The sequence below is a fragment of the Podarcis melisellensis genome (assembly GCF_964234715.1).
Source record: "Podarcis melisellensis genome assembly, chromosome: 15".
Taxonomy (NCBI): Eukaryota; Metazoa; Chordata; class Lepidosauria; order Squamata; family Lacertidae; genus Podarcis; species Podarcis melisellensis.
The window spans coordinates 27,404,283-27,431,642 of NC_138532.1; the positions used below are offsets into that span (position 1 = coordinate 27,404,283).

Here is a 27,360-nt window from a genome sequence, read left to right on the forward strand (position 1 = left end):
CTCCAGGTTTACCTGGGCCTCTTGGCCCCGCCTTCCCAGCAGGTGAACTGAGCAGGAAGTCAGTGTCTCTCTCTCTCTCTCTCTCTCTCTCCCGCCCTCTCTCGGCATCCTTGGGGGGCAGGCGATTGGCTGGCGGCGTGAGGAAGCGCACCTGTTTGGCATGCAGAAGGCTCCGGGTTCAAGCCCCCAAGCAGCATCTCCAGTCCCCGCCTGGAACTGTGCAGAGGCGCTGCCAGCCAGTGTAGGCAACCGAGATGGGCCAGTGGGGTCTGGCTCGGTGTAAAGCAGGTATGCTGGGAAGAAAGTCCGTTTTACAACTTGGTGCTAACAATGGCAGGCCTGCTGCCTGATCCTACGCAGGAGAGCCAGTGCTACATATAAGCTAAACAAGCTATAGCTTAGGGCCCCAGTCTCTTGGGGGCCCCAAAAAAATTAAAGGGGGAAAAACTGGATGTACATTTCCAAAATATAGATAAAAAACAAACAAAACAAAATAAACCTACACATGTTTTGTGTTGTGTAGGCTCTTATGATGTAAGTAATGGGCCCCGCATATACAGTAGCATAAAAGGTAAAGGGACCCCTGACCATTAGGTCCAGTCGTGACCGACTCTGGGGTTGCGGCGCTCATCTCGCTTTATTGGCCGAGGGAGCCGGTGTACAGCTTCCGGGTCATGTGGACAGCAGGACTAAGCTGCTTCTGGTGAACCAGAGCAGTGCATGGAAACGCCATTTACCTTCCCACTGGAGCAGTACCTATTTATCTCCTTGCACTTTGACATGCTTTCAAACTGCTAGGTTGGCAGAAGCAGGGACCGAGCAACGGGAGCTCACCCCGTCGCGGGGATTCGAACCGCCAACCTTCTAATTGGCAAGTCCTAGGTGCCACCCAAAACAGTGACAATTTGTTGTTGACAAAGGACAGCTGGACATATAAAGGGCCCCATTACCTTCAGTAGCTTAGGGCCTCATCAAACCTCAATCCAGCCCTGAGGAGAGCCTTTCTGGATCAGAGCAAAGGTCCTACTGCTGCAGTTCAATAGTAAATCCCCTCTTCTCGGAGAACTCTGGGAACTGTAGCTCTGCAAGGAGACAAGGGAGTCTCCTAACAGCTCTCAGTTCCCAGGATGCTTTGGGAGAAGCCATGGCTGTTTAAAGCGCTTTAAATATATAGTGCATATGGGGACAGTTTCTTCTGGCTTTGCTCACACCAGCACCTAAATAGGTTTTGTTCCTGAATTTGGCCTGCGATAAAGACTGTGACCAATGTATCTTGCTGCCTTTCAGGGCTTTTACAAGCTACAGTTTCCCAGGATTCTTTGGAGGAAGCCATGACTGTTCAAAGTGGTATGAAACTGCTTAAGATGTTTATAGTGCGGATGTGGCTTATGTGGCACGCACTTCAGAATAAAGGCCCCACATTCTCAGTGCAGATCTCAGATGTCTGTTGATGGGACCAACCGCACAGCCCACCTACGACTGCGTGCCTCTTGCAAAGAGCAATTTCCCAACAGTGTCAAAATCCCAGTGGGATCTTAGCGAGGCAGTGTGCTAGCCATTAAGTTGGCTTCAGGTTCAAAGAGCACACGAAAGAGTGAATCATTGGGAGCGGCAGCCCCAAACAACAACAATCAAGAATTACCCTGCACAGTGAGAATACGCAACAAAGAAATGTGTTACAGAGCAAAAGAGCATGGTCAAAAAAAAGGCAAGGCTGTTGAAGAGCTGGCACTCTGGAAAAGGTAGCAGTTGCTACAGGAGACAGGTGTTTTGTTTTTTTAATGATATTTATTAAGATTTTACAGACAAAAGAAAATTACAGAATAAGAAAAAGGAAAAGGAAAAAAAATACCAAAAATACAAAGAGAAATACAAAATACATAAAAAATAAAACAGTTAAAAACAGATCGATCTTTTCGTGCCTTATATTTCATTTACTTGTTTCCTGACCTCCTCACACCTCCCTTTTTTGTATTCCAGTTCAGATAGTTAATTCAGCAAATCCTTTCCCTCTTTGTTTTTATCTTGATTCTATGTCTTAACATATTAAAACTTCGTATCTTCATCTAATTATCAAACCATTTTTACATATTATTTTTAGCTTTGTTGCTAAAGCCATTTCATTTCAATTCAACATCATTTTAACACTACAGGAGACAGGTGTTTGTCTCATTTCCTTTTAGGTGTTCAGTATTTGTGCATTAATACATTCAGGAGGTCTCTGGCACACTGCTAGGCCCAGTTCATTCCTTCTCCGGCCTCCATAACAGCTAGGAGACACAGGAAAATTTGTACGGACAAAGTGCTATTAAAGGCATCCAGTTCCTGCTCCCTGCTATATATAATGGTTTTGCTTATGTGCACAGCAGAGTGGGATGACTGAGAGTGGCCATTTTCACCTGTAGAGCCTGTAAACCTCCCCTGTGTTTTGTAGATATTAAGTGCAAATGGTGTTTTGGGGTGGCACAAATGGAAGTGCCGCTCACTAGCAGTGAAAGTCAATCACAACTTCCAATCACAAGCCAAATTAGTGAGTCAGATTTTTTTTAATTGTCTGAAGTCAACAGCCATCACAAGGGCCAAGTTATCTTAGTTCACCCACGTATCGTTCTCGTTAACCATATCTGAATTAATACAGTCCCACCCCCACAGCAAATAGTGATATATAAACAGCTGTAGCTAAGAAAAAGTGGCCAGTTCTGATCTCTGCCATGCAAACACACAGCAGATAAATTTAGATAAGCCTCTATAGATTCTCTCAGCCTCCCTTCTGCAATACTGAAGACAAAATAAAATGAAGATCTGGCCTGGCTTCCAGAATGATTGTGCAGATCACTGAAACCATAGGAAGTTCTTTGAACACTTGAAATATTCTCTATCAGATGCTGGATACTACTAACAGCAGGTGATTGCGACTGTATTTCAGGTTTACAAGGTCTTCCTTAGGTTTTGGTTCCTTTTCACCAGGAAACCGAGGTCACTGGACTGTCTTGGCTGAGAGTCCTGAAAGACCTGCTCTTCAAATGCAAACATTTCCCACCTGGCCTGGGAGAGCAGGGCCCTGACTCCAGCTACAAAAGCTGAGGCTGCTGAGCAGAATCCTGGGATGGGGTATTGTTTAGGGGCGGGCAGGTTGTTGCTATTAATTTCTTGGATCTTGATTTGGCACTTATGATTTATGTAGAAAAATTTCAGTTTGGTTGCATACTTTTGATGTTTATTTTCTATGACTGCTTTATGTTTGTAGTTATGTAATTTTTTATGTTGTAAAGCCATCTTGTACATGGTTTTAACTTTGGATAGGCAGCACACAAATAAAATTGATGATGATGGATGATGATGATGGATAATAATACCAGAGCCAGGTAGCAAATAATGACTAGATGTTGAAGTCGAATGTGTAACGATGGCTCAGGGATGGAGTCAATTACCAGTTGCATGCCTGAGCCATGCACTGGAGCGACCTGCATGTATGCGAGTACAGATGTACTGCGACTTAGGAATCCCAATACAAAAGTACCTGGGGCAGAGCAATTCAAACCCCCAATCCACCATGCTGGGTAGGGCTTAAATAGAGCCAAGGCACCCAGCTCTGCCAGCTTCCGCCATCAAAGTCTCACTAGGCTTGTCCATACTGCAGGAAGGCAGGCAGAAGCTTCCACAGGCATCAGTCCAATTGGCAGTAGCCAGCAGAATCAGGTCAGCACAGAATCCACTGGATTCTGTGAATGTCCCACTGCAATAAGGTAACAGCAACCATCCTGACTCAGGCCTCTTCACTGTGACAGCCTAGGTGCTGGCAATGCTCAGGGGCAGTTTTCCTGCTCCGTCTACTGGCATGTGCCTGGGTATGCCTTGCTACTGCTGGCCAGGGGTTGGAGTTATACCCCAGAACAGGCTACACAAAGACTTGACTAACAGTAACCGAACAATATACCTCTCAACTGATGAGGAACACCAAGACTATGAAACAAGCAATTAGCAGAGGAATTAAAGGAGAGGAGGGACATCGTTTGACAGAGGTGTTGGGGACAGCTTGTATTTCAAGCTTTAACCCATAGAAGTTTAAGGAAATGATGGCGGGATGCCTAATAGAAGGCTGCCCTCGCCCCCTATGCAGCTGTGTGAGGTTTAAAATCAGCTTTAGGGGCCTGTGTCCTGTTTCTGTACAAAATCAAAGGAGCAGAAAAAGAGGAAAAGAAAGCCTGCTTTGGAGATGGGCAATAGGAAATAAATGAAGGAAAAGAGCAGTAAAAAAAGCTAGCAAGTCAGAAGCTGCAAGACTACACAAGCCACAAACTGTGGGAGGAGACAGGAAGGAGCGAGACATCTAACCATAAGCAAGTGTGCAAGGTGGTTCCTAGAAGCTAAACCATTGAAAACCTCTGCAGATGGGACTGCAAAACTCTCCCCACACACATCCCATTCCACAATCAGGTAGGTAGCCGTGTTGGTCTGACACAGTCAAAATATGTTTAAAAATAAAAAAATTGAGTAGCACCTTAGAGACCAACTAAGCTTTTGTGTGCATGCACACTTCTTCATGCACAGAAAAGCTTATACCAAGAATAAACTTAGTTGGTCTCTAAGGTGCTACTGGACAATTTTTTTTATTTTTTAATATATTTCAATCCCATTCCACAAGGTCACTTACTTGCAATATTTTCACCCCACTTTTCCACTTCAGCCTCAATGTAGCTTAAATATTAAGGGCTGTATCCAACTAAGTCCCATCTAGAGTAGACACATGGGAATTAATATATTAGTCATGTCAAGGGTCTATCCAATAGCACTGGATGCAACCCCCATTGTAATATGTGTGTGTCCTTGCAAGTAACCAGCTAGGCAGTATACAGGGTTCAATCGGGGGCCTGGTCCAGTCAAGTATTGTAGCCTGAAATACATCATGGAAAGAAGCGATTCCAGTCTCATTCTGCACCTCAACCATCAGATTTCTCTTCCAAGCAACTGGACAGAAGTGCTTTCTGATATTATGCATACACCGTGTGGCAAAGGAAGTTGGCAGCCTTCAACAGATCTCACATGACTGATTTACATATGGGACATTTATGAGAAAATGCTTGTATGCACTGCTTTGGCAAGAGAGAAGAAATACATACACACTTGGAAGCCACGGGTGAGGTGGGTGGGTGAAAGCATAGAAAAAATTGAGGCAGGGGGAAATTTACATGAAGAGTACCAGGAAACATTTTGTATTTCCCCATAATATAAAAAGGAACATCAATGTTGTAGAGAGGTGATCATATTATCAACAGAAGCAATTGTGAAGGTTCCAAAGCAGACATACACACAGGAAGTTAATTTTGATTTCAAACAAGAAAACAATTAAGTTTTCATCAATGTAATCTAGAAATAAAGGCCTCTTCCCACACTATTTATTCAGCATATATAAAGTAAGAAGTCTGTAGTACCGCACTGAAAGTGGGGAAAACTCAAAAATTCTCTCCGTCAGTGCCCTCCAAACAATAGTTACCTTTTATTCACAAAAGCAGTTTTCCAATAATCAATGTTCTGGTCTAGACTACCAAGTCCTCTGCACGGGACTGCCTTCAAAGAGTCTCTAGGAACATTCTATTGGTCCAGACCTGCAGCAGCTGGGCTTTGGGCAGGTGCTTATCCTTGGTAGCAGAGCTCCCTTTCTACATCCACTGCATGGACTTCCAGTCCATTTCCATCAAGGTGCTAGTGATTTACCTTTGCAGCCCTACAGGACTTAGGTCCAGGATATCTGGAGGACTGTCCCCTGCCCGCCTCCTCAGATTTGCAGGAGAGGCTCTTCTCCAAATCCTGAAGGTGAGCAGCTGGAAAGTGGGAGAAGGCCTGCTCCTTGGCAACTCCTAGAACCCTGCCTCTTGGGAGGTACAGAGTTGACACTTTCTCTTTTAGTTTTCTGCCACCTGCTGGAAGACAGTTTTCATCCCAAGAAGCATTTACCTTATTGGGCTGATGGGAGTTTTACTGCACTGATCCACTTCTAATTCTACCTGCGAACTGTTCTCTGTTTGATTTATTTATTTTTTAGTTACCCACAGCACTTAAGAACAGTGGAAAGGCACCTGACAAATAAATGTGGGTTTAAAAAGACAGCAAAAAACCACAGAGGAAAGGACTAAGTTTGTCCACTTTTGCTTTAGGCAGTTGGACTGGAAGAGACAGGCCAAGTTAAATGCCCAGTCAGGTTCCAGTGAAAAATATCCTTTAATTAGTTAACCAGGAAATCAGGGTCAATTCAAACACACACAATTTCAGCCTCTACTGGCCAAAACTTCCCTCTGTCAAGTCCCAAAGTAGCTGTGCCATGTTACTTCAAGACAGAACACTCCTGAACTAGACAACAATCAGTACTTTGCAATCCTGGAAACTGAGTAAAGTAACTTACAGCATTCTATCGTTACACTGCTTTTTCGTAAAATAGGAGGAAATGGTAAGTCACAGCATGTGAGCAGCAGTCGGCACAGTCTCTTCTTCTTTGATTCTGAATGTAGCAGATGCTGTTAATCAAGAGGGCTATAAACTTAGCTGGCCTTAAAAACAATAAATGGCAGGTGTTTGTCAAATTTATCGGGGGGGGGGGCGACACCCAAGAGTAGCTACCTCAACAACTGAAAGGCCTTACCAAATAACGGGTTTAATCTCCTTTAATATTATTCTGTATTTTGCCCCCGTTGTCTCAAAATGATCATTTTGTGCATGAATAGCAGCCCTGGAATCTTGCCTCTACTTTGTTCTAATAAGCACAATTTGCTCACTTTTAAAAAGGGGAAAACTGAAACTGACAATATGTTTATTATTCCAATGCTGTAGAGATAGCATATAAAAAGTATGTGCATATGTGTGGGTGTGTTGAGCAATATTTTTTCCCCCGTTAGTGTGTAAATGTTCCTAATTGGATAAAATGCATTTTGATAAGAGATTCAGTTAACAATAGAAAAGACAATAGTGATAATCAACATCAGTAAAATGAATTTATATGAAGAGAGCTTGGTACACGGTGTCAAGCTTTCTTTAGCTTTTCATTCCAAAAGGTGACTACCCCATCCCATAAAGTCCAAGGTGTTAAGCTTCTCCGGGGGAGGGGTTTGCTTTTGGTTCTTTTTCACAGCCAGTTTAGAATATCCTCTTCTCTTTCTCTCTAGGCCGTCTTCGAGTATCTCACATAATGTTGAGCATTTCACATAAGGTCAATTTTATAACACCTTATCTAAATGCTTCGTTTGATGAGGATAAAACAGTATAGGTGAAGTTTATGCACAAAGAGGGAAGGAAAGTTGCCAAGAAACTCTTCGTTTTTTAAAAAAACTGAATGAAATTATCAAATAAACAGGTGAAAGCTTAGGCACCAAATATTAAAAATCCAGCATCAGAACGTCCATAAGAACCACCCTGGAAATGATAAAACTGAAGTCCGGCGCAATATAACTTGTCCATTTCTTCTAAGACCTTCTTGCCTTAATTCAGCAGGTTTCTTTGAAACTTACATTCTGTTAGGTTGAAAATTAAAAGAGACCAGCCTTTCTGAGAGGATGCCTGGGTCCAGCAACTTAACATGAAGGTGTTAAGGTTATTAAAATGCAGCACTCCAGGAGGCTTGTGTTAGGGGTTCTGCTTATTCTAACAGAAACCAAACAACGGGCATTTCCCACAAGTGCTTCCAAAATATCCGGAACCAGCTTGTGGGTAAGTAGAGTCTGACTCTAGCAAGCCCTAGTTGGGTGGAAAAAGAATAAGAGGGCTGGAGTAACTTTGCAAAATTACAGCTTGCCGTTGAATTTACTGATCTGGTGGCTGTTTTGGAGACGGCGCTGCTGTCACGACAACAGTGGAGACTGCTTTTGTAGAGCCAGACACTGTTCCCTGCTGGAGATGGGAGGCTGGGAGCGTCTGAATTCGCACCTGTGCAAAACGGCATGCAGAAGGAAAGAAAATACATTTAATCATTCAGTTCAGCCTCTGCCACGTTGCAGAAACATAAATACTACTGGGAACTGAACTGTAATCAAGCAAAGCCCTCCACTCCCATCTTGCCCTTGTCTTCAAGTTACCAGTTCCAATGTTTCAGCAAGTGTATTTGTAGGACCCACACAAACCCCACACCAAATTTCAGCTGCTTACTGGAATTTAAAAAATGAAAAATAATCAGAACATTTGTGTGGTACAATAATGTTGGGACGGTGACATGTCAAGGCAAAGTCCTGATGCAACAGAGATAAGGGGGAAATGAGATACGGGCCTTACCTGTGTGGCCTGGCCTTGTTGCTGCAGCTGTTGTAGCTGCTGTGCGGTCAGGAAGCTCACTGGCTTGTTCCCAGCAATCAGTTTCGTCCCAGCTGGCATGGTGGTGAGAATGATGTTTCTACCCAGTCCGCTGATACTATTGGAAGAAACCCATTAAGAAGTTAGTGGTGACACAGTGGGGCTGGATCTTGCTGAGGCGCCTCTTGCATAATAGCAGAACTTAGAAAGTGTGTTTATACCACATTGGCCTTTCAGTACTGGTCAGAACCACCAGTACTGAATATGCTACAAGAATGTGTCTAAACGCAATCCTGAGCTCAGGGTTATGTTATAGCTCTGAATATGCTACAAGAATGTGTCTAAACGCAATCCTGAGCTCAGGGTTAACCACCAGCTGCACTTTTTACCCTTCCCCTTCCATGGGGTGGCTGCAGAATATCTGCACAATTCCATGCTGCTTTAGAGGGGAACTGCCTAATGAGTAGGAAAAGCAACCAAGCCTTCTTTTGAGCTTTTAAAAGGGCAGCTTGAATTTGTGTAAAAAACCAGCAGGGACAGATTTTCCATGCTTAGAAACGAAATGCTCCCCCCTGCCAACATCTGTAAACCAAGCAACTGTCAAAGCCACAGCTAAAAGGGCAGGCTGAAAAGTTGGCAACCCCAGAAGATGGGTATGTGAAGTATCCAAATCAAAACACCACCATGGTAAACTGGTAAACTCATCTGACACTAGTTGGATTTGTGAAGCAAGACTCAGTAGTGTCCATTAGCACTTCCTACAGGCAGAATTTGTTTGACTCATTTTCTGTGACTAAGAGGAAATTTGCAAATTTGAGTGCTTTCAAGTCCTTTTGGCTAGGCCTTCCATTAATCTAATTGTGATCTGCAATAGTGGCTCATCATACACAAATGCAGTCCTGAAGATTGAACAGAATCCTCCTATTTTACTCACTTGGCCCCAAGGTTGCCTTTGATAATGGGGGTCGTCATTACACTCTTGCCTTTCACAGGCTGGCTTATGACAGAGAGGGGCACTGTGATACGGGCAGGCAGCTTCCCCTGGGAAAAGAAGCATCAGACACAGAAATTATAGAGGTTCAGCAACCATCTCTCTGCCACACAGTTACCAAGAAAGGGGGGAAAGGCCCTCCCCCAAATTAAAGTTTTCAGGATGCTGAGGGATTCCCAGAACACATACACAGTTGTTGCTAATGGCATTCAATGCTCTTCCATAAGTCAAAGCCGACTTAAGACAGACAAGGTGGCATCCCCACTTAGAAACAGATGCTTGTCAATCAAGCTTATCCTACCAAAAAACAACATGGATCAAAGAATTGTAGTGTTGGAAGGGACCCAAAGGGTTATATATCCCCTCCAGGGATGACTTACTGCCTGGGAGGTGGAAACGACTGTGGTGCTCACTGGAACCTGTCGCATAGTTGTGGTCCCTGTTCCTATTGTAATGGGCGTCCCTGCCCCACCTGACACAACAGCAACCGCCTTGGACACAGAAGCAGTCATGGTTGGCAGAGAAACAGCAGAGGTGTGGACTGTGCCAGGGACGCTCACAGACGAGGCAGCAGTCATCTGCTTGGCATGAGTGGCCACTGTAATGGTCTGCCCAGCTTTTGGTGGCATCACCCCCATCCCCTGCACAATCCTTATCGTGGCAGCTGGCTTGGCTTCAGTGGATGCCACCGTAGTGATGGCCTTGCCCTTCTGATCTGCCACAGTCATGCCCAGAGCAGGCATCAGCCGGAACGCAGAGCCAGTGGACTCCACAGTCTTCAAGTCAGGAGTAACTTTGACCACTGTGGGCCCAGCTGGGCCCGGTGAGGCAGAGGTGGGCGTGCTGGTCTTGGCGGGAGAGTCAGAAGACTGGATGGGGCTGGAAGTCACACGCAGAGTGGCCGAGATGCCCTTGCCGGCAGAAGTGTTGCCAGTGGCTGCAGCAGTGAAGAGGTCTTGCGTCAGTTTGACAGTGGTGACTTGGGACTTGGCCAAGGTGGCCATCATGTCAGGAGTAATGCGGAGAACTGTCTGTCCCTTTGCATCAGTGGTGATCGAGGAGGGAGGCAGGCGCAGAACGTCCTTGCCTTGGATGCGGAAGTTGGAGGCAGTAAGCGGGATGCTGCTCCCAGGCTGGCTTTTCATCCCTAGCTGTCCGGTAATAGCCACCTGTATGGAAAAATGTATTGTGCTGAATATCTCTCTTGCAGACAGACACAGACACATACCATTTCTGCGGCAGAATGCTATACAGCACTGGGTGCATGGATGAATGCCAAGCTCCATTAAAGAGAAACAAGGCACGCCAAACTAAGCTTACTAGGAAAGGGCAAGATTTTCAGCAGGTGCTCACATGCCCATATATATTTTGCCAGCCACAGCATTTTGGGAAGGGACCCATTGGTATTTTATAAGCACAAAGTCATCGTGCTCAGCTTGTCAGCTTCTCAAGGGCTGACCACAGCTGGAGTCAGAACACTGAACTCACTGGAGTCAAATCCGATCAGCATAGGCTGGCTTTTATACTCCAAAACCATTTCTCAGTATGGTACAGCTACTCACCTGTTTGATGATATTTTGGCCAGCTACGTTCTGGAGGACTGTGGTGGATGAAGAGGAGGAAGTCGAGGAGGAGGAGGATGACGACGACAGAGACACAGAGGAGGAGTTGGGGGCAGAGCTGCCTGGAGAACTGGTCACTGGCTTTGGGGCAGGGCTGAGGGCTGCCGAGATCCCTGTCCCAGCAACACTGACTGGTCCTGTGACAGAAACTGCTGGCCTTTGCACCTGGACTGGGCTGGTCTGAGCTTTCACCGTGACAGTGTTGACAGCCTAGGAACAAGAAAAAGTAGATGTCGTCAAGATGGTTGTCTTTTTTGCCTATTCGGTGCAACACCCTTCTATTCAGTTTCACGATGCCCTAACATTAGAAATCCTGAGGCAACAGTCTTCACCCTTGAAGAATTAACTACTGGGGATACTCTTTCCAAACGCTTCTCTTCCAAATGCCCTTTAAAACCTATTTTATTCAGGAATGCTCTCTCTTCCAATCACGCTCTCTCTGTACACTTGCATGGCTTTCCTTCAGTTCTAAACCGCCCGTGGGATTTACTTGCTTGCAAAAAGTATGATGTGTCTTAAGAGATGACCATAGGCCATAATTCACATAATTCGGATGACAATTGGGGAAGAAGACTACTAATCCTTACTTCTGGCTAACTCCACAGAGATATCCCTCACCTGAGGCAGTGCTTTGGTTTGTGCAGAAGTGGAAGGGGCAAGGACCTGAGGAACAGGTGCTGGTGGGGGCTGTTGCTGCTGCTGGATCACTGGTGGGGCTGGCTGAGACACAGGTGGGAGGCTGGACTGTGTTGTAACCACTCGAACCTGTGGGAGTCCTGAGGAAGATGTATGGCTGGCCACACGAGGAGGGGGGGTTTGCTGAGGCCCAGTTTGTGCTTGGGTACTCTGTGCCGTGGAGAGCAAAGTCCCCAGCTGCGGCATGGTGGGAGAAGACACCAGAAGGATGCTGTGAATAAGTTGAAAAGAGTAAGTTGATTAACTTAAAAGCACAAGTTTGTTCTAGAACAGGCCAGCAATCAGCAAAGTTTTCACTATTTTGCTTTAAGCTGCCAAAATCAATCAAGGATTTAAAACGTGTATTGACAGGTAATAATTTTAGCTGCAACCAAACAATAAATAGCTCACTGAACAGATAATTCATTGCAAGACTACATAAACAGATTTTTACAACTGATTAGCAATATCTATGTGATTTTCACCTTCCCTGCCCCACTCAGGCAAGTAATCCAAGTTGAATGGTTTTGCTAATATAGTCTTCCTTTTTTGTACCACTTGGGGAAGGTTCACTTGCGAAAGATTCTGCTTAGGGTTTTTTGCAAAGACAGGGAAAGGATTTACCTTTGGTTGGGTTTAGCTTGCTCTGATGCAACATTTGGCAAACTCTTGTTAACCACGGAGACTGGCGGTGGTGAGATGGGCATTGCTGGCAGCGGAGGGGCAGTGGGTGTCACTGGAGTCACAGGGGTTGGTGGCATGCTGGAATCACTAAGGCTCAGCTGGCTAGGCTCAGAGGTGCCACTAGTAGCCACTTTCACTGAACTCTCCTTGCTACTGGACTTCTGCAAAGGCAACAAAATAGTGGGCATCAATGGGGGTAGGATGGGGTGGAAATGCACTAAGCCCAGACAACCCTGTGCAAGTGGGAAGAGGGCTGTTTAGGGATAGACCAGAGCTTTCCTGGAGTCTATTGGTGATATTACTGTATTTTTCACTCTATAGGATGCACCTTGTTTTAGAGGGGGAGAACAAGAAAAAAAAATTCTCCCCCTCTCTGCTCAGTGCCCCTTCAGTGAAGCGGCAGGAGAAACAGAGCCCCTTCCATTTCTCCTCCCGCTTTGCTGAAGGGGCACCGCGCAGCTCTCCCTCTCTGCTGAAGCCAGGAGAGTCTTGCTCTCCCGGCTTCAGCAAAAGGAACACGAAGCCTTTGAAGCGCAGCGTGAGGTCCCGCTGCACTCCAAAGGCTTCAGGGATAACCACCTGAAACAGTTGACAGTCTAAAAATCTGTGCCCCATTTATTTACATTGAGCAACTTACTATCTTTGCAGGAGGTTTAGACTTCTGCTGAAGGGCTTTTCTAGCTTTAGCTGCAGCCGCCTGAGCCTGATGAATCAGCTCTGCAAGGAAGAATAAGGAAGGGTTCTCAAACAGATGCTAAGAGTGAGACTGCCCACCTACGTAGCCAGCTTCTCTTTTTCCTTGAAGTACACTTCTTCTTCTTCCAAGAATTCCTACTCTGTGATCAATAGAAAACATACCAAACTAGATAATTTGCCAGACAGGAAGAGGCAGGTCTTACATGAAATGCATGTTTATGACATTTTCTGTAAATGTGTCCCCTGAAGGTGGCTTTTATGCCTTTCAATTTGAATGATGAATAAGAGAAAGTGATTGCTGTTCGGTTAGGAACAAGAGGCAAATTACATGTTCCACCTCCATAATGGCAAAATGTACAGTAAACAGGACAAAACTTGTTTATATCTCATTTTTACTAGTTGGCAAGGATTTTACTTAAATACACCTTTAGGGGGAAAAATACGTACTAAAATTGGATATGTATCTGTGTGTGTGTGTATGTGGGTACCCTAAAGCATGAACAACACCCTATATCAGGTTAGCCCAAGTAACACATGTGGGGATATAGGATCCTTCTCCAGGACTGGGAGTTGGAGCTACACCTCACCCCCACCCTGTTCCTGAATTTGTAGAATGCTGTGAGTTTTTGAAATGGGATTTTAAAAATTCAGCACCAGTTTTCTTCTTCATTTAAGGCAAGGCCACCTCTATCCAGTATATTGCAATCTGGTTGCTGTAAGGCCCTCCAGCGAACACCCACCAAACTCCTCTTCGCTCCTGTCTCGATGTAGGTATATCCATAGCTTACGTCCAATATCATATTTCACACAGGGATCCTTCTCATAATGCAATCGATCCAGTGCACCACTCACCACAGTGTTAACCTGAGAACAGAATTCACAATTAAAAGGAGGATGCAAAACTGATCAGCTCAGAATCATCATAGCAAATATGTTTTGCACATGCAGGAAGGAAGAAAAGGGGCATGACAATTAGAAGCAAAATGGATGTCTAAAATAGCCCCATACTGAGATGGTAAATCGTCTGAGAAAGAATACATCAAGCCCTCAGTCTATCTAGATCAAAACAGGCCTCCACTCGTTACCATGTATAGCTTCCTCGAGTGCTGTAGTTCTACAACAAAGATGACAGCACCTGCAAGGTGGAGTGTATTATACACATCACTACCAAAAACTGTTGTTTCAGTGTTTAGACTTCATTACAAAAATGCACTGCCAACTCCATAAGTTGGTCTACAGCTTTATCACTCTCATAAGCTATGGACTTGTAGACCTTAAAAATCAATCACAAGGTGCTTCTCCATTCAATAGGAGCAATTCTCATCAGAGAGGAATGCTGAAAAGAAAATGCCTCTGTGCTTTCCCAGTTTACCTGAGCACTGGTGACATCAGGAGCGAGGAATTGAGAGTCTTTAAGCAGCTCACAAATCTCAGCACGAGTTCCCTCTCCATTAGGAAGACGGGCAGCAGCATCCCTAACTGAGACAGCAAAAAAGATCAAAGCATTGTGAAGACCTCAACTGACACAAAGACTGAAGTAACACTTGAACCATTCAGGTTCCACTCACTGTGTGGGTTCCTAACTTTAACTTAAGGCTTTATACCAATTGAACACTTGCTCTGGATAGCAGTCCCACACCCTGAAGAAATAATCAAGGTCATTGGCTACTTATCACATAGAAAAGCAGATGGATTTAAGAATAAATCTGGGCTTCCTTGCTGCTCATCTTCTGCCAGCGTTCTCATTTCATCTTGGGCTACAGCCTGCAATATAGCTCTCTACCAGAACAATAAGAATGTCTCCTGTTTCTGTTTCTCTTCCCCTCTCTTTCTTCCACATTTTATTATTATTATTATTATTAATAACCCACCCATCTGGCTGGTTTTCCCCAACCACGCTGGGCGGCTTACAGTACATATAAAAACATAGTAAAACATCGAACATTAAAAACTTCCTGATATAGGGCTGCCTTCAGAGGTCTTCTAAAAGTTGTGTAGTTCTTTATCTCCTTGACATCTGATGGGAGGGCACACACACTGTGTGTAATCGTTCCCTCAAACAGACTGAAAGGTTTCTGCCTATTTTAAGCAAGTTTAACAAACTTTTCTTACTTGCAGGCTTTCCAAAAACATGCTTATTCCACACCATAGGTTGTTCCTCCTCTGTTCCCTTCCTGTGTTATGCTGTAACTTGGTCCCTTGTTAATCCTGGCTACAGAAATTCCTCATGGACTGTGCTTCCTACATGGAACAACCAGGCTGAATCCCTGGCATCTCCCATTCCAAAAAGGCAGCAGGAGAGGGGACAGGACTCCAAGAAGCCACTGGCATTCAAAGTAGGCAATACCAGGTTACAGGGACAAATGTTCTGACCTGGTATAAGGGAGCTTCGTATCTTCAGCTTTTTCACTGCATTTTTTTTCTCTAAACCATGAAGCTGCCCTATGCAGTGTCAGAACATAAGAAGAGCCCTGCTGGATCAGACCAAAGACCTATCTAGCATTCTGTTCTCAGTGTCCAGATGCCTATGAGAAGCACAGAGCAACACATGAGTGCAACAATATCCTTCTGCAAGCACCTGGCAGTCAGAGGCATCTCGCCCAATACTAGGGATATATATATAGTCATCGTGATTAGAACCCACTGAACATGGTGGCTATGTCTTAATTACCTCCAGTATCAGAGGCAACAGGCCTTTGTATACCAGTTGCCAGGGATCAGAGTGCTATTACCTGTCTTGGTCACTATTGCCAGCAGTGGCCACAAAGGGCTTGGGTGGAAGTCCTCCTAGTCCTACTTCCAAGGGTCTTTTAAATGGAAACACCATTAATTGAACCTGGGACCTTCCTTTATTTAGGATAGTTTTTTCCCCTCGTCAGTGTCTAATTCTCAAGGTGACTAACATAACAGTTTATCATTGTGAACAATTAAAGCGTGACCTCGCTGCACTGCTGTTTCCTCTCTTCTTACAATCTATTGTCACTGTGAACCTAAAAAAGACTGTAACATGTTGAAATCTCTCTCTCTCTCTCTCTCTCTCTCTCTCTCTCTCACACACACACACACACACACAGAGAGAGAGAGAGAGAGAGAGAGAGAGAGAGAGAGAGAGAGAGAATGAATGAATGAATGTCAACTTACCAAGAGACAAGATGGTGACATATGCAGGCCTGTCTGATCGCAACAGAGAATGTTCTCGGGCTTTGTTCAGAGAAGTTTCCTTGTCAAATACACCCTTCACAGGGCCGACCACCGACTCAAAGCCATGCATGCGGAAGGTGAAGGCCTTGTGGGGCTGGCTGTACCTGTAACGTTCCTGCACATGTCAGAGAAAGAGAAGTGCTCAGATGAGCAAGAGATTGAAAGGGCAAAAGAACAGAGCAGGTTTCTAGATAAGCATCTATGGCTAACACGTAATGTGAACTGAGTTAATAACAAATGCTTAGGGGAAGGCAAAGATTAGGAAGGGCAACTGCTTATATTTCAGTCATGTATACTGAGGAGCATATAGGCAGCAAACCTCTTTATACTAAGCATTAATCCCTTAGTCTCGAGTATCTCTCAGTTTGCATTTTCAAAGATTAATGCTGGTCAGATATAATACTGATAATATTGGTAAAGACAAATGGAGGAGAAATGTGTATATCTTTCAGCCCAATTATTATTATCCCCCCCCCAAGCCTCCACATCTCTAGTTATAAGCCAGTATTATCTAATGTCTACATAAGAGGTTATAAAGCCCAACAGCTCATGTGGAATCTCTTATTGCTGCAAAGATCGGGGCTTAGCCTACAGTAAAGAACAAGACTCAGCTAGGTGATATAACATAGCCAGCACATACAATGCAACTACTGGGACATTAGTATTTGACACCTTAATGCTACGAAGCAAAGCAATGTACATAAGAACATAAAACACAATCTGTGTGTGTTTTTAGGGTTCTCCAAATGTTTATATGCTTTTCTGCTAGCTAATTTTTAAGCACCCTCTTGTCAAATGGTGTGCTGGTTCCTTTTTTTTTTTAACATTTAAGAAGACAGGTTGAAAAAAGGAGAGAAAGTGAAATGAAATAAAGTTATTTGTCATTAGGAATTTCTGTTTCTTCTGACTGTTACTGATGCAGGTGAATATTTTAGTCAAAAAATGGACTACTTCAGCTGAAAAGCAAAATATGTATAAATTGGAAGACAGGCATTTTAAATTATTTTATAGGTTTAAATGTTTTCCACCCACCCCGTTGTATCTTTGTAAACTACTTAGAGACTGTTGCACAGCGGCGTAGCGTGGGTTGTCAGCACCCGGGGCAAGGCAAGTAATTTGTACCCCCTAACCCGTGGATTTGCGCCCCCTAACCCTAACCCCCAGATGTTGCGCCCGGTGCAGCCGGCCCCCCCTGCACCCCTCATGCTACGCCACTGCTGTTGCAGTTAAGCAGTGTATCAATTGTTTAAATAAATAATAAAATAAAACTTCCCCATCCAATCCTGGCAAAGCATGGGACAAAATGTGCGTCATCCTCACCTGTTCCTGGAAAACACGTTTCTCTTCCCCAGTGCTAGGCCGGACTACATAGTCAGTCCTTCTGAAACAAACAACAGCATGAGGTTGGAGTGCATACATCCACCTTCCCCAACATGGTTCACTCCAAACCTGATCAGAACCCTTCACAGTCAGATCCCCAAACCAACTAAAAAGACGGTTGTGAGAGAGAAAGGGGAAGGAAGGAAAATTGTATCCAGAAGGTATATACTTTTGAGTGTTGGCGCTGTCCAAGTAACAGAAGTAGAAAAAGAGAATCTAGCAACCTGGATTACCTCACAAGTTCTGCTAGAGAATTTTTGTGGCACTTCTTTTAAAAATTACCATTCTAGGATTTACTTTTTGTCATTATAAGTCAAAAGGTTATGATGCAAGGAGCAGCATGTTATTCAAACCTGAGCAAGATAAAATGTAATGTAGAAAGGAGATTAATACTTCTTGGCAAGTATGCATTCATTTGCTGCTAAATGCTGAAATTCTTTTGGTGAAAGCTTTTAAAAGCAAAGTACAGCTAGCTACTCTATGCAGCAGTTAATATTTGGAAGTAAAAGGCAGCCCAACACTGAAATTATAGGGAGAATATATGGGAAGAGTGTAATTTGTCCAATGCACACTCAGTATTCCTGCCAACTTCCTCCTGCTTCTGGCATGATCAGTGCAAGCCAAGATTTTACAGTCAGAAATAAACTAAGACAGATGCAAGAGAAAGGAGCAGAATCCAGCTCATTTCTCAATATTTATTGACTGGAAAAATGAAGCACACTTCAGAACAATGTAATTCACACATTTGAGTAACAGTTAATGTTGAGCTTTCTTTTTAGACAACTTGTTTGTTTCACATTAACTGATGTAATAATCTTTGCAATAAAATTCAAAATAGGAAAAAATAAGCGTAACCCTAACTAACACTTGAGCAGATTTCTGAACTGAATATATACTTACACTCGGGGATTAGGTGTGGTGGCATCTGAGCTGTCTTCATTGTCCTACCAATGAAAGAAAGATTTTTGTCAGCACATTGGACAAGCCAGCTGGGATGCTGCCACATTCCTACAAATATCCTCTCTCACCTTGAAGAAGATTTGGTCTTTTGTCTCCAGCCAGAGCTGGAAGAGCGCTGCCAGCTCCTTCTCATGGTCTTGTGAAGAGCCTAAGGTGAGAACCGAAAAAGAGGAAAGGAGAGTTGTTACCAACTGCTGATATCTGCGCTACAGTAGTGGTACTAAAGATGACGTAGGGTGCACCCACCTTAGCCAGGGCCTTTATGCAAAAGGACATGAAGCAAAGGCCTTTCAATGCATTCCCTCTTGCAATGTTCCAATTGTGACAAGGGGGCATAGTGTGACTCACATGCTGTGCTGCATCCCAGTTACCTTCCACTTATTGGAGGGCTGAATGTCTGCAGCACAGAGCTTGTTTGACTCCTGGAAGCCCCCTGTACTGCACAATCCTATACTGTACAGGGAGCCTCCACCAGCAGAACTGATATCCCAGCATAGACATAACTCCAGTGCACTGAGGCAGCCAGGAGCACAGTGGAGTGGTCAGCAAGTGTGTCTTCGCTCTCCCTTGTCATACAATTGGAATTGGAATTGCACTGATACATCTCAAAGAAGTCTCTCAGTCCTTGAACCTGATTTAAAGCCTCGGCTGTGACCGAGAAGGAGGTGTAAAAATAGGGAAAGCAATATTTATTTGCCTCTTAGTAGACAACTGGGATGATAACATAATGCAAGATCCATGCAAGAGAAGTTTTTAAAACACACACACACACTCACTATGATTTTACATAGTCAAAAGTCTACTATACACATAGGACTATACAGCTATAAAGGTAGTAATAGAGGATGAAGCAGAAGATGTTCAGCCACTCCAGCTCCAAATGGAAGCTAAATGCCTCAAGAGAACAGCAGGCAACACTTATTAACAGGAGGGGACAGAGAAGCAAAGTTACTTTACCTATCAGTTTCCACTGCTGAGTTTTCTCTTTGAATTCAACAAATGGAGAAAAACTGGAAGGAGCATCTGTAATAAAAGATACCGTAATGTTTCATATGTTTAGACAGTACTGGGATACCCTTTGTCTCTAATTGTCTCCTGTAGGATGAGATAGTAAACTGTTGGCTATTGGTACACCTTATTCTAAAGTATGAGACAGTTTCAGTGGAATCAGTTTGTTCATTAGTGCTGGTGATAAACACCACCAGAAGGCTCTGTGCAGCTAGGTACCTAGAACTCTGTCACATCCATCCATGAGGTGTCTGCATTCCCCTCTGCAGAAGCAGTCAGGGCGTGGGAGAGCAAATGCTCTTGTGCAAAGCTTTGTACAAGGGTTTGAATGAAATCATCACCTCTGGATTTCAGTTCACTTTTCTTATGCAATGCTCTTTTGCTAAGATGGAAATAGCCCTTCCATGTACAGAAGTGGCTGGGCATATCTGAACCCAAGCTATCGTCTCCAAGAGCCACCTTGCCATGACAATACAAAAGATGTGGGGCTGCAATCAATGTAGTCACTGTGCAAGTGGAACAACTTTCACTTGTGCAATGGAACTTTCCCCTCTCCTTCGCCCATGCACCCACACAATCTGTTCTGAGGGCTCCCCATACCATTTGGAGCTGGTGGTGGGAAGGAATTCTGTTGTGTAAGCAGAACTCATTCCGTTCAAGCAATTACTTCACTAGATTCAACTCAAAGATACAACAGGTTGCTGGTTATCTTTGCTTACTAAGGGGTTTTGAATTAAGTTTTTCAGGAACAGAATCGGATGTTGCATCAAGGTTAAAGGGAACAAATTCGGAAGATAACAATCTGGATATCAAGAAATGTATCCCTTCTGCAAAAAATTATCATTTCACATCAAGTGGCTACCATCATAAATAAGGAGAACAGGAAGAAAGGGCTGGATCTAAGCCATCTATGACACAATGCAATTTTATAAGCAATAGCTATTCACAGGCCATTACAGATAGCCAACTTACTTCATTCTTGGCACAGCTCAAGAAGAAAAAAACCTGGAAAAAGTGGGACTTACCTCTGCTGTCACCTGTGAGATACTGCAGTGCAGGCAAAACAAGTTCTGACCAGTTGGGGGCGAAGGAGAACCAACTGTTTAATGTGCTGGCAGGAGAAGACTGCCAATCCATGACTTTATCCTCAAGCTGAGCAAAAGAAGGGAGGGATGGTGATAATGAGAATTAATAGTGAAATCCCAAACCATCTTGGAAATCACAACTGAGACAAAAATACTTTAATCAACAAATATAAATAAAGCACTTTCAAATCAAAGCACAGCAGATGGAATCAAAAAGACTGCAAATCCACAGAAATGAACTATCTAATGATGGTTGAAAACCATAGTTTTGGAAGGATAAGGATCTCTTGGTTGGGACAAAAGGAAGGACAACAAATACAAAAAAGAAACAACAGATTGTTTTAACAAATGAATAGGAACCAATCTAAACACTCTTAGGCTAAATGTATCAACTTAGAAATAAGGCCCACTAGCTAGAATCTTGAATTAACCGATGCCTGCTAGTGCTTTCTGATTACTCGGTGCATTTTCATCCTATTTCTTGCTTTGGGGGCGGGGGGGGGGGAGGGGAGGAAGTAAAGACAAGACTGTTGGACCAGTATTGTAGTTCTGTAGTGTCATTTCTAATTACAACCAAATATTCAAGTTATCTAAATAGGTGTATTCCACCATTCCAATAAAGACACAAAAAATATTTTTAATGTTTTAAAAAAATAAATTAAGGCCCACTGAATTTGATGGGACTTACTCCCACTTAAGTGTATAAATAGGGTTACATCCTAATCCATCCAACTCCCAAGAAAGATGTCCAGGAAAAACTCTTACCACTGAGAGACTAGCAGGGCCTTCTAGAAGCAGAATCTCCAGAAGCAGAGAAAAGAAGCTGAAGGATATTTCATTTACTCCAAGACACGGCTTGATATCTTCAAGAGGCCTTTGATAGAAGATGAATTTGCTTTAACTGAATTGGCTTAACTGAATTTTGAGAATGAGGAAGCTTAGCATATCTACCCGTTTCTTTCTTTGTATTCAAAGTACTTTCATGTACAATATTTCAGCAATCTTACAAACAAACCAGTAAGACAAGAGTGGGGAACCTGTGGCCTGCCTCCAGATGTTGCTGAACTCCCATCATCCCTGACCACTGGCCATGGTGGCTGGAGCTGATGGGAGTTGGAGTCCAACAACAATTGGGCCACAGGTTCCCCAACGCCTGCTGTAAGAGATAGTAATACTGACCTATTTTCATGAAACAATTTTTTAAAGGGGAGGTTTCAAGCCAATATGAAGTTGATTAGCTTAAGGTTATCTAATGTATTTACAGCTTAGGCAAGTTATGACTCTGTCTTACCACCAGAAGGCAACAAAAAGGCATTAAACGCTGATGGATCTTCAACTTTTTGACAAGAGGAATGTATAACATCATTATTCCTCACCTGGAATCTATTTACATGCATACAGCCATACCTCAGGTTAAATGTGCTTCAGGTTGAGCGCTTTCAGGTTGCGCTCCGCGACGACCCGGAAGTAACGGAACGCATTACTTCTGGGTTTCGCCGCTCACACATGCACAGACGGTCAAAATGACGTCACGCGCATGTGCGGAAGCGGCGAATCGCGCATGCGCAGATTGCGTTCACTTCTGGATGCGAATGGGGCTCCAGAACAGATCCTGTTCGTATCCAGAGGCAGCACTGTATTTTCAAATTACACTCTCTCCTCCTACCATCTTTCATGTGCCAGTGTGCCCTGGAGGCTGACTTTAAATTACATTGCTGCATTACTGCACACCATGCATTGTATTTTCAACCACTATGCAACACAGAATATAGACAGACACCTTATTCATACATGCAATTTATATGGGCTGTATTAACTATGCTGCATCACTTCTACCAGGACAAAAAAGCTTCTTTGTGCTGAACTTTTCTATTTTGATTCATTCCAGTGTGACTAGAACTGGCTTTGTTGTAAATATGCCTCATTATGTAATATGCTGACCACATCCATTGTGTGCATTCTCTTCTGGAAGGAACTTACTCTTCTTTAACAGATGAGAGAGATGGGGGATCCCAGATAGGCGGGATGGGGGATGGATTCTGAGACATTGAAGGCATCCCTTCAGTGTTGCCAAGGGACTCAGAGAAATCCTCTGCTTCTGATTTAATCACTTTTAGCTTCTTCTTCTTCTTCTCTTCCTTTTCCTTCACTTTCTTTTTAAGGACAGCAAGGTCAAACAAAGCTTCAGTTTAAAAAGAGAGGAAGGATTTGTAAGTTGCACATTACAAATTAAGCAGGGTGTCAAATATCAGCCAAGAGGTACAGTTGCCCTGACTTTAGCTTATGGAAGAATGCAGAAGTGCAAGTGTGGCCACCTCTTCCACCATGTCAGAGTAACAAAAAGCTCTCAGTGCAAAAGATGTAATACCCCATTTTACGACAGTTACAGCTGCTGACACTGTTTCAAGAGCTGCTGCTGAAGGAATTCAGAAATGGTCTGGTCACATTACAGGAAATAGCTAAAAAGCAAACTAGGTACACGGTTTTAAAAACATATACCTCTGTAAATCACAGCCAATATCATTTATAATCAGAGTATTTCTTGCATGAATTGAAATGAAATAGAACCCAGTTGTAGGATGTGGCAGGCAAGTATAATTAACCAAAAGAGCAAAGATGATCAAGCCAACCCAATGTTCTTTGCATTTACATAAATACAAACATAGTATTTTGATTCCTAGACACATTTTCAAGAGATGTGCAAGCAAGCCTCCATTTGAAACAAAAATGAGATACAGAGAGCTCAAAAAAAAGGGACCCCAAGGGTCATCTAGTTCAACCCCCTGCAATGCAGGAATAATATTTCAACCAAATTTATTTTGTCTGAGAAATGGTTGCTTAAAAGTAAAGGGCATCCCCAACATGGAAAGCATCATGTTATTGTGGACTCTTCCTGATTATCACCAAGTGACATTGCAAATTTTGCCACATTTTATCTGCTTATAGTTTTAGCTCCCATTGGTAGTAAAACCTGAACAATATAGTGACAAATGTTCATCTGCTAACAACTCCAGCTAAAGAAAATAGTAAAAATGCAGTCATGTAGCAGCCTTGAACTTGATTCACATACCTGCCAAGGATCCCTTCCTACCAGCATTCACACGTGTCATGATATCATTCAGAGTCAGATCCCCAGTCATGAGGTCAGGATGGCTCTATACAGGACAAAGAGACATTCAACAAGGAGAACGGCAACCATAAAGCAAAACTGGAGAATGAAAGACACCTGTTGAGACTGAACTATCATACATTGCTTTTCCTGTTGTTTGCAAATAAAAATTATTATTTATATCAGATATACCTAGAGAAAATCTCCACTTAAAACTACAGTTCAAGCAAAATTGAACACAAGCACCTCCCCACTCGTGTGCAACCATTGACACGTGCATTTTTTTTTTGCGTCGAAAGGGGGCAGGGTGGGCCAGAACAGACCTGCACACATCCCACTGATGTGCACAGCAACCCAGAATGGAAACCCCACATAAGCAGGGATTGCGCTGTACTCAGAAATCACAACACCAAATCTCTTTCAGCTATAATCCCGAACTCTTCAGTGGGAGTAAGCCTCATTTAAGTCAATGAAACTTACTTTTAAGTAAACATGCTTAGGCTTGTGCAACATCTTATTTAAACCAGGGATGGGGAAACTTTGGACCCCCAGATGTTGTTGAATTACAACTCCTTAATCTTCCTTGACCACTGGCCATATTGGTTGGGACTGATGGGAACTGGATTCCAACAACAACTGGTGTGCCACAGGTTCCCCACCCCTTGCTTAACCTTTCAGTCTTGCTGAATAAAAACCAAATTACACCACCATGCAGCTAAGGTACATCATTCCAGCAGGTTCCAAATTGTCTCAAGTATCCCAAGCCCTGTCCAGGATATAGGCTGGATTCCCAACTTGCCACTACAACCTCTTCCACCCGAACACCCCAAACTTAACCTACAAATGAAAAAGCAACGGAAATCTCAACGGAATCCTTTTGCTCCCATACTATACTGAGTCTGCAGTGTAAGATCAGCTTGCAAATATTACTGTGGCTGCAGCGGAAAGAGGATCAAGTTTTCTCTCAAGCTTCCTGGACTTTGTTTTCTAAAACTGAAAATCTGCTTCTCATGACATATTCATGCTGTGATCAAATGCACACTTACCTGGAAGTAAGCCTCACTACACACAGTGGGATGTACTTCCAAGTAAACATGCTTTAGGATAGGACTGCTAGCAAGGAAGGAGGAGGGCCTTATTCTCTAGGTCCCTTGCTGCAGAAAGAGGCACTAGCAAAAGAGTACTAAGAAATAGTGGCCTCCTTATGGTTTGCTTACAGGTTGGCGCTTGCGTTTTTCATGATGTTTTTTCAGTATCATCTTCAGGTCATTCTCACCAAACTCCAGTTTATCTAGGGGAAAACAAAGTCAGTGCTATCAAAAGTAAATCTATTTACATGACACATTTAACTGAAATGCTTCCATCTTCAACAAGCTTTAGATGCTTACTCCAATTTTTCTCAATTGACTATAAATTCCCATCAGCTACAGCCTATGGCTTGCAAAATCTTCTACTATAAGATCGAGGGGGAAAACAGGGTCTTATACTTTTTCTTTCAAAGCAAAAAGCCTTTATAAATCAGCATCTCACATTAGACTGCCATAAATCTAATTTAAAATACATTTTATTTTGTAAAACAAAGACATTTTCACTTGGTGGCATAATGCAGATGAATGGTTAATTAAGAAGATATAAAATGAGCCTTGACACTTAAAAAAAAAGTATGTCAATGTGCATTAATATAGTAGCAGCTACTACATGAAAAATGCCAATATTGTTGGCAATATATGTTAATACATGTCAATCAGTTGTAACAGTACAATTTTAATTGTATTTTAGTATGGTTTAATGTATTTTATATGTACCTCTTTTGTTGCTCTCTTTATTGTTTGTTTATGTGAATGGCCTGACTGGCTAACAAGCAATAAACCTGGCTGGAAAACTAGGTTGGATCATGGATTGAGAGCAATAATGCCCAACATAGGAGGAAAAGAAAATGGCCTTTAACAGTCTTTAAAAAATGGAAGGAGGTGGTCTCTAAATTCTAAAACTAAGAAGGAAAATCCTGTGAGAAAACATCTTTTTAATGTATAAAGTTTTCAAGATAAGTCAGACTTAGATACCACTTGAGCTTACCTGCTGTTTTCATGTCTTGGGTTGATAATGTGGGGATTACTCTGAGAGGAACAGTGGGGCTTGGGCAATGGGCTGGAGAATTTGGAATCCAGGAGCTCAGATCTGAAATGCAACACAATAGTGAGGTTTCTACAGGGATAGTAGCAGAACAGAAGCAACAAACCTGAGCACAAGGCTCATTTTTCTAGGCAGCAGATGCACTCATACATCCAAGTTATTTAGTAATTTTGCTTTTTCAATCAACTGAGTTGAAAAAGTATGGCTCTTTTGAAAGGCCATAGAAAGGGGAAGTACTGTTAATCAGGACATTTTCCTAATTGTAGCTCTAGAACTTATAAAGCCAGCCATGATGTTTTAGTATGTTAATCTGACTGAGAAAAATATTTAGGTTTATTAGAAAGCACCCCAAATAAAGAGCTCTGTGAGCACAATTTTAATGAAAGGGTAGTAAAAATGTTGAGAAAGGCAAACTGGAAATAAGATCTGCTCACTTCTCAAGCAGAACAGGGTTTAAGAAGAGGGCACCAGAGGGGAATCAAGAGGAGGACTACGTTGATAGAAAAGATCATCCAGAAGATACACACATATACTTAGAAGGACATTAGTCCTACAGATGTTAAAAAGTACTATTAGCCTAATCTTAAACATGAATATGCTTAGAGCATGAAGTTTTCCCTGTATTAGCAAATGCACATTCAGCCTAGCATTTATAACCCATCTTCCATTAAAGTCATGCTACAGTATTATAAGGTACAAATAAAAATATCAATGACATTGCACTATCTTTATAGGGACACATGTCTGGGGTACCCTACTGTTAAGGACACAGTAACAGTCTCTTGGATCAAGCCAATGGCCCATCTAGTCCGGCATCCTGTTCTCACAGTGGCCAACAAGATTCCTGTGGGAAACCATGAGCACTCTCCCCTCCCATGGTTCCCATCAACTGGTATAAATGCAAGTGTATATCATCACTGATTTCCACGTTCAGGTTTTTAGCTGATACAGCATTAAGGACTTCTCCAACCACTCTTCACTTAAGAAGCTTTTGTTTATTCTAAAGAATACCCTGCCATTACCTTCTTCATCTGAGGATAAGGTGGTGTCTCCACATTCCTCTTTTACTTCCCTGAGGATTTTCAGGAACCGTCGATGTGTTCGCCGGTCCCGTTCCTCAGCAGCACAAGCAGCTGCTGAGTATTTCCTCTTCAGGGCCAGATCTGGACCACCTTTCCTAGCAAGCTCCAACAGATGCTGAAACAGATATATGCACAGCAACATGCTGAATTCCATCTAGGCTCCTGTGACTTACAAGAAACATATACATTAATTTTGTAACGTTTAAACAAAAGCCCATCATGTAAGTCACCATGACAGCCAAGTGGATGGGGAAAGATACACATCTTCTTAATGAGTAATATGCAAGGATGGAGGAGTTCTAATATTCAGGGACCAAAATCAAAGCCTTAGGAACCAACATGACTTCATTTAGGCACTGGTCCCTGCACAATACATGCCACTACAAAGGCTGGGATCCAAAAAGCTAATAATTGTATGCAGAAAGGATTGAACATTCCCAAAAGGTTTAAGCAAATCAAA

At 43.1% G+C, this 27,360-nt stretch overlaps 1 protein-coding gene and 1 long non-coding RNA gene across 4 annotated transcripts in view; one reads left to right on the plus strand and one right to left on the minus strand.

The window, feature by feature from the left end:
• Nucleotides 1-78: 78 nt before the first annotated feature.
• LOC309357725 lies at nt 79-4,438 on the plus strand. The gene is made up of 3 exons (XR_014163201.1): nt 79-288; nt 1,288-1,765; nt 2,161-4,438. It is a non-coding gene; the product is annotated as an uncharacterized lncRNA (long non-coding RNA).
• Nucleotides 4,439-6,973: 2,535 nt separating this feature from the next.
• The window catches only part of NFRKB (nuclear factor related to kappaB binding protein), a 31,440-nt gene continuing 11,053 nt past the window's right edge, over nt 6,974-27,360 (minus strand). For 2 of the 3 annotated variants that reach the window (XM_081890790.1, XM_081890791.1), the window contains exons 6-27: nt 26,841-27,015; nt 25,762-25,863; nt 24,903-24,976; nt 23,647-23,731; nt 22,557-22,758; nt 21,342-21,450; nt 20,517-20,643; nt 19,441-19,506; nt 18,552-18,631; nt 18,424-18,467; nt 17,464-17,524; nt 16,084-16,258; nt 14,315-14,421; nt 13,683-13,806; nt 12,884-12,963; nt 12,187-12,407; nt 11,506-11,794; nt 10,828-11,097; nt 9,646-10,434; nt 9,209-9,315; nt 8,257-8,392; nt 6,974-7,914 (exon numbers count right to left, since the gene is read on the minus strand). In XM_081890790.1, coding sequence (XP_081746916.1) covers nt 7,792-7,914; nt 8,257-8,392; nt 9,209-9,315; nt 9,646-10,434; nt 10,828-11,097; nt 11,506-11,794; nt 12,187-12,407; nt 12,884-12,963; nt 13,683-13,806; nt 14,315-14,421; nt 16,084-16,258; nt 17,464-17,524; nt 18,424-18,467; nt 18,552-18,631; nt 19,441-19,506; nt 20,517-20,643; nt 21,342-21,450; nt 22,557-22,758; nt 23,647-23,731; nt 24,903-24,976; nt 25,762-25,863; nt 26,841-27,015 — 3,546 coding nt within the window. In that variant the 3' untranslated portion in view covers nt 6,974-7,791. The remainder of the gene's footprint in view (nt 7,915-8,256; nt 8,393-9,208; nt 9,316-9,645; nt 10,435-10,827; nt 11,098-11,505; nt 11,795-12,186; nt 12,408-12,883; nt 12,964-13,682; nt 13,807-14,314; nt 14,422-16,083; nt 16,259-17,463; nt 17,525-18,423; nt 18,468-18,551; nt 18,632-19,440; nt 19,507-20,516; nt 20,644-21,341; nt 21,451-22,556; nt 22,759-23,646; nt 23,732-24,902; nt 24,977-25,761; nt 25,864-26,840; nt 27,016-27,360) is intronic. The other variant, XM_081890792.1, reaches the window with a different exon arrangement.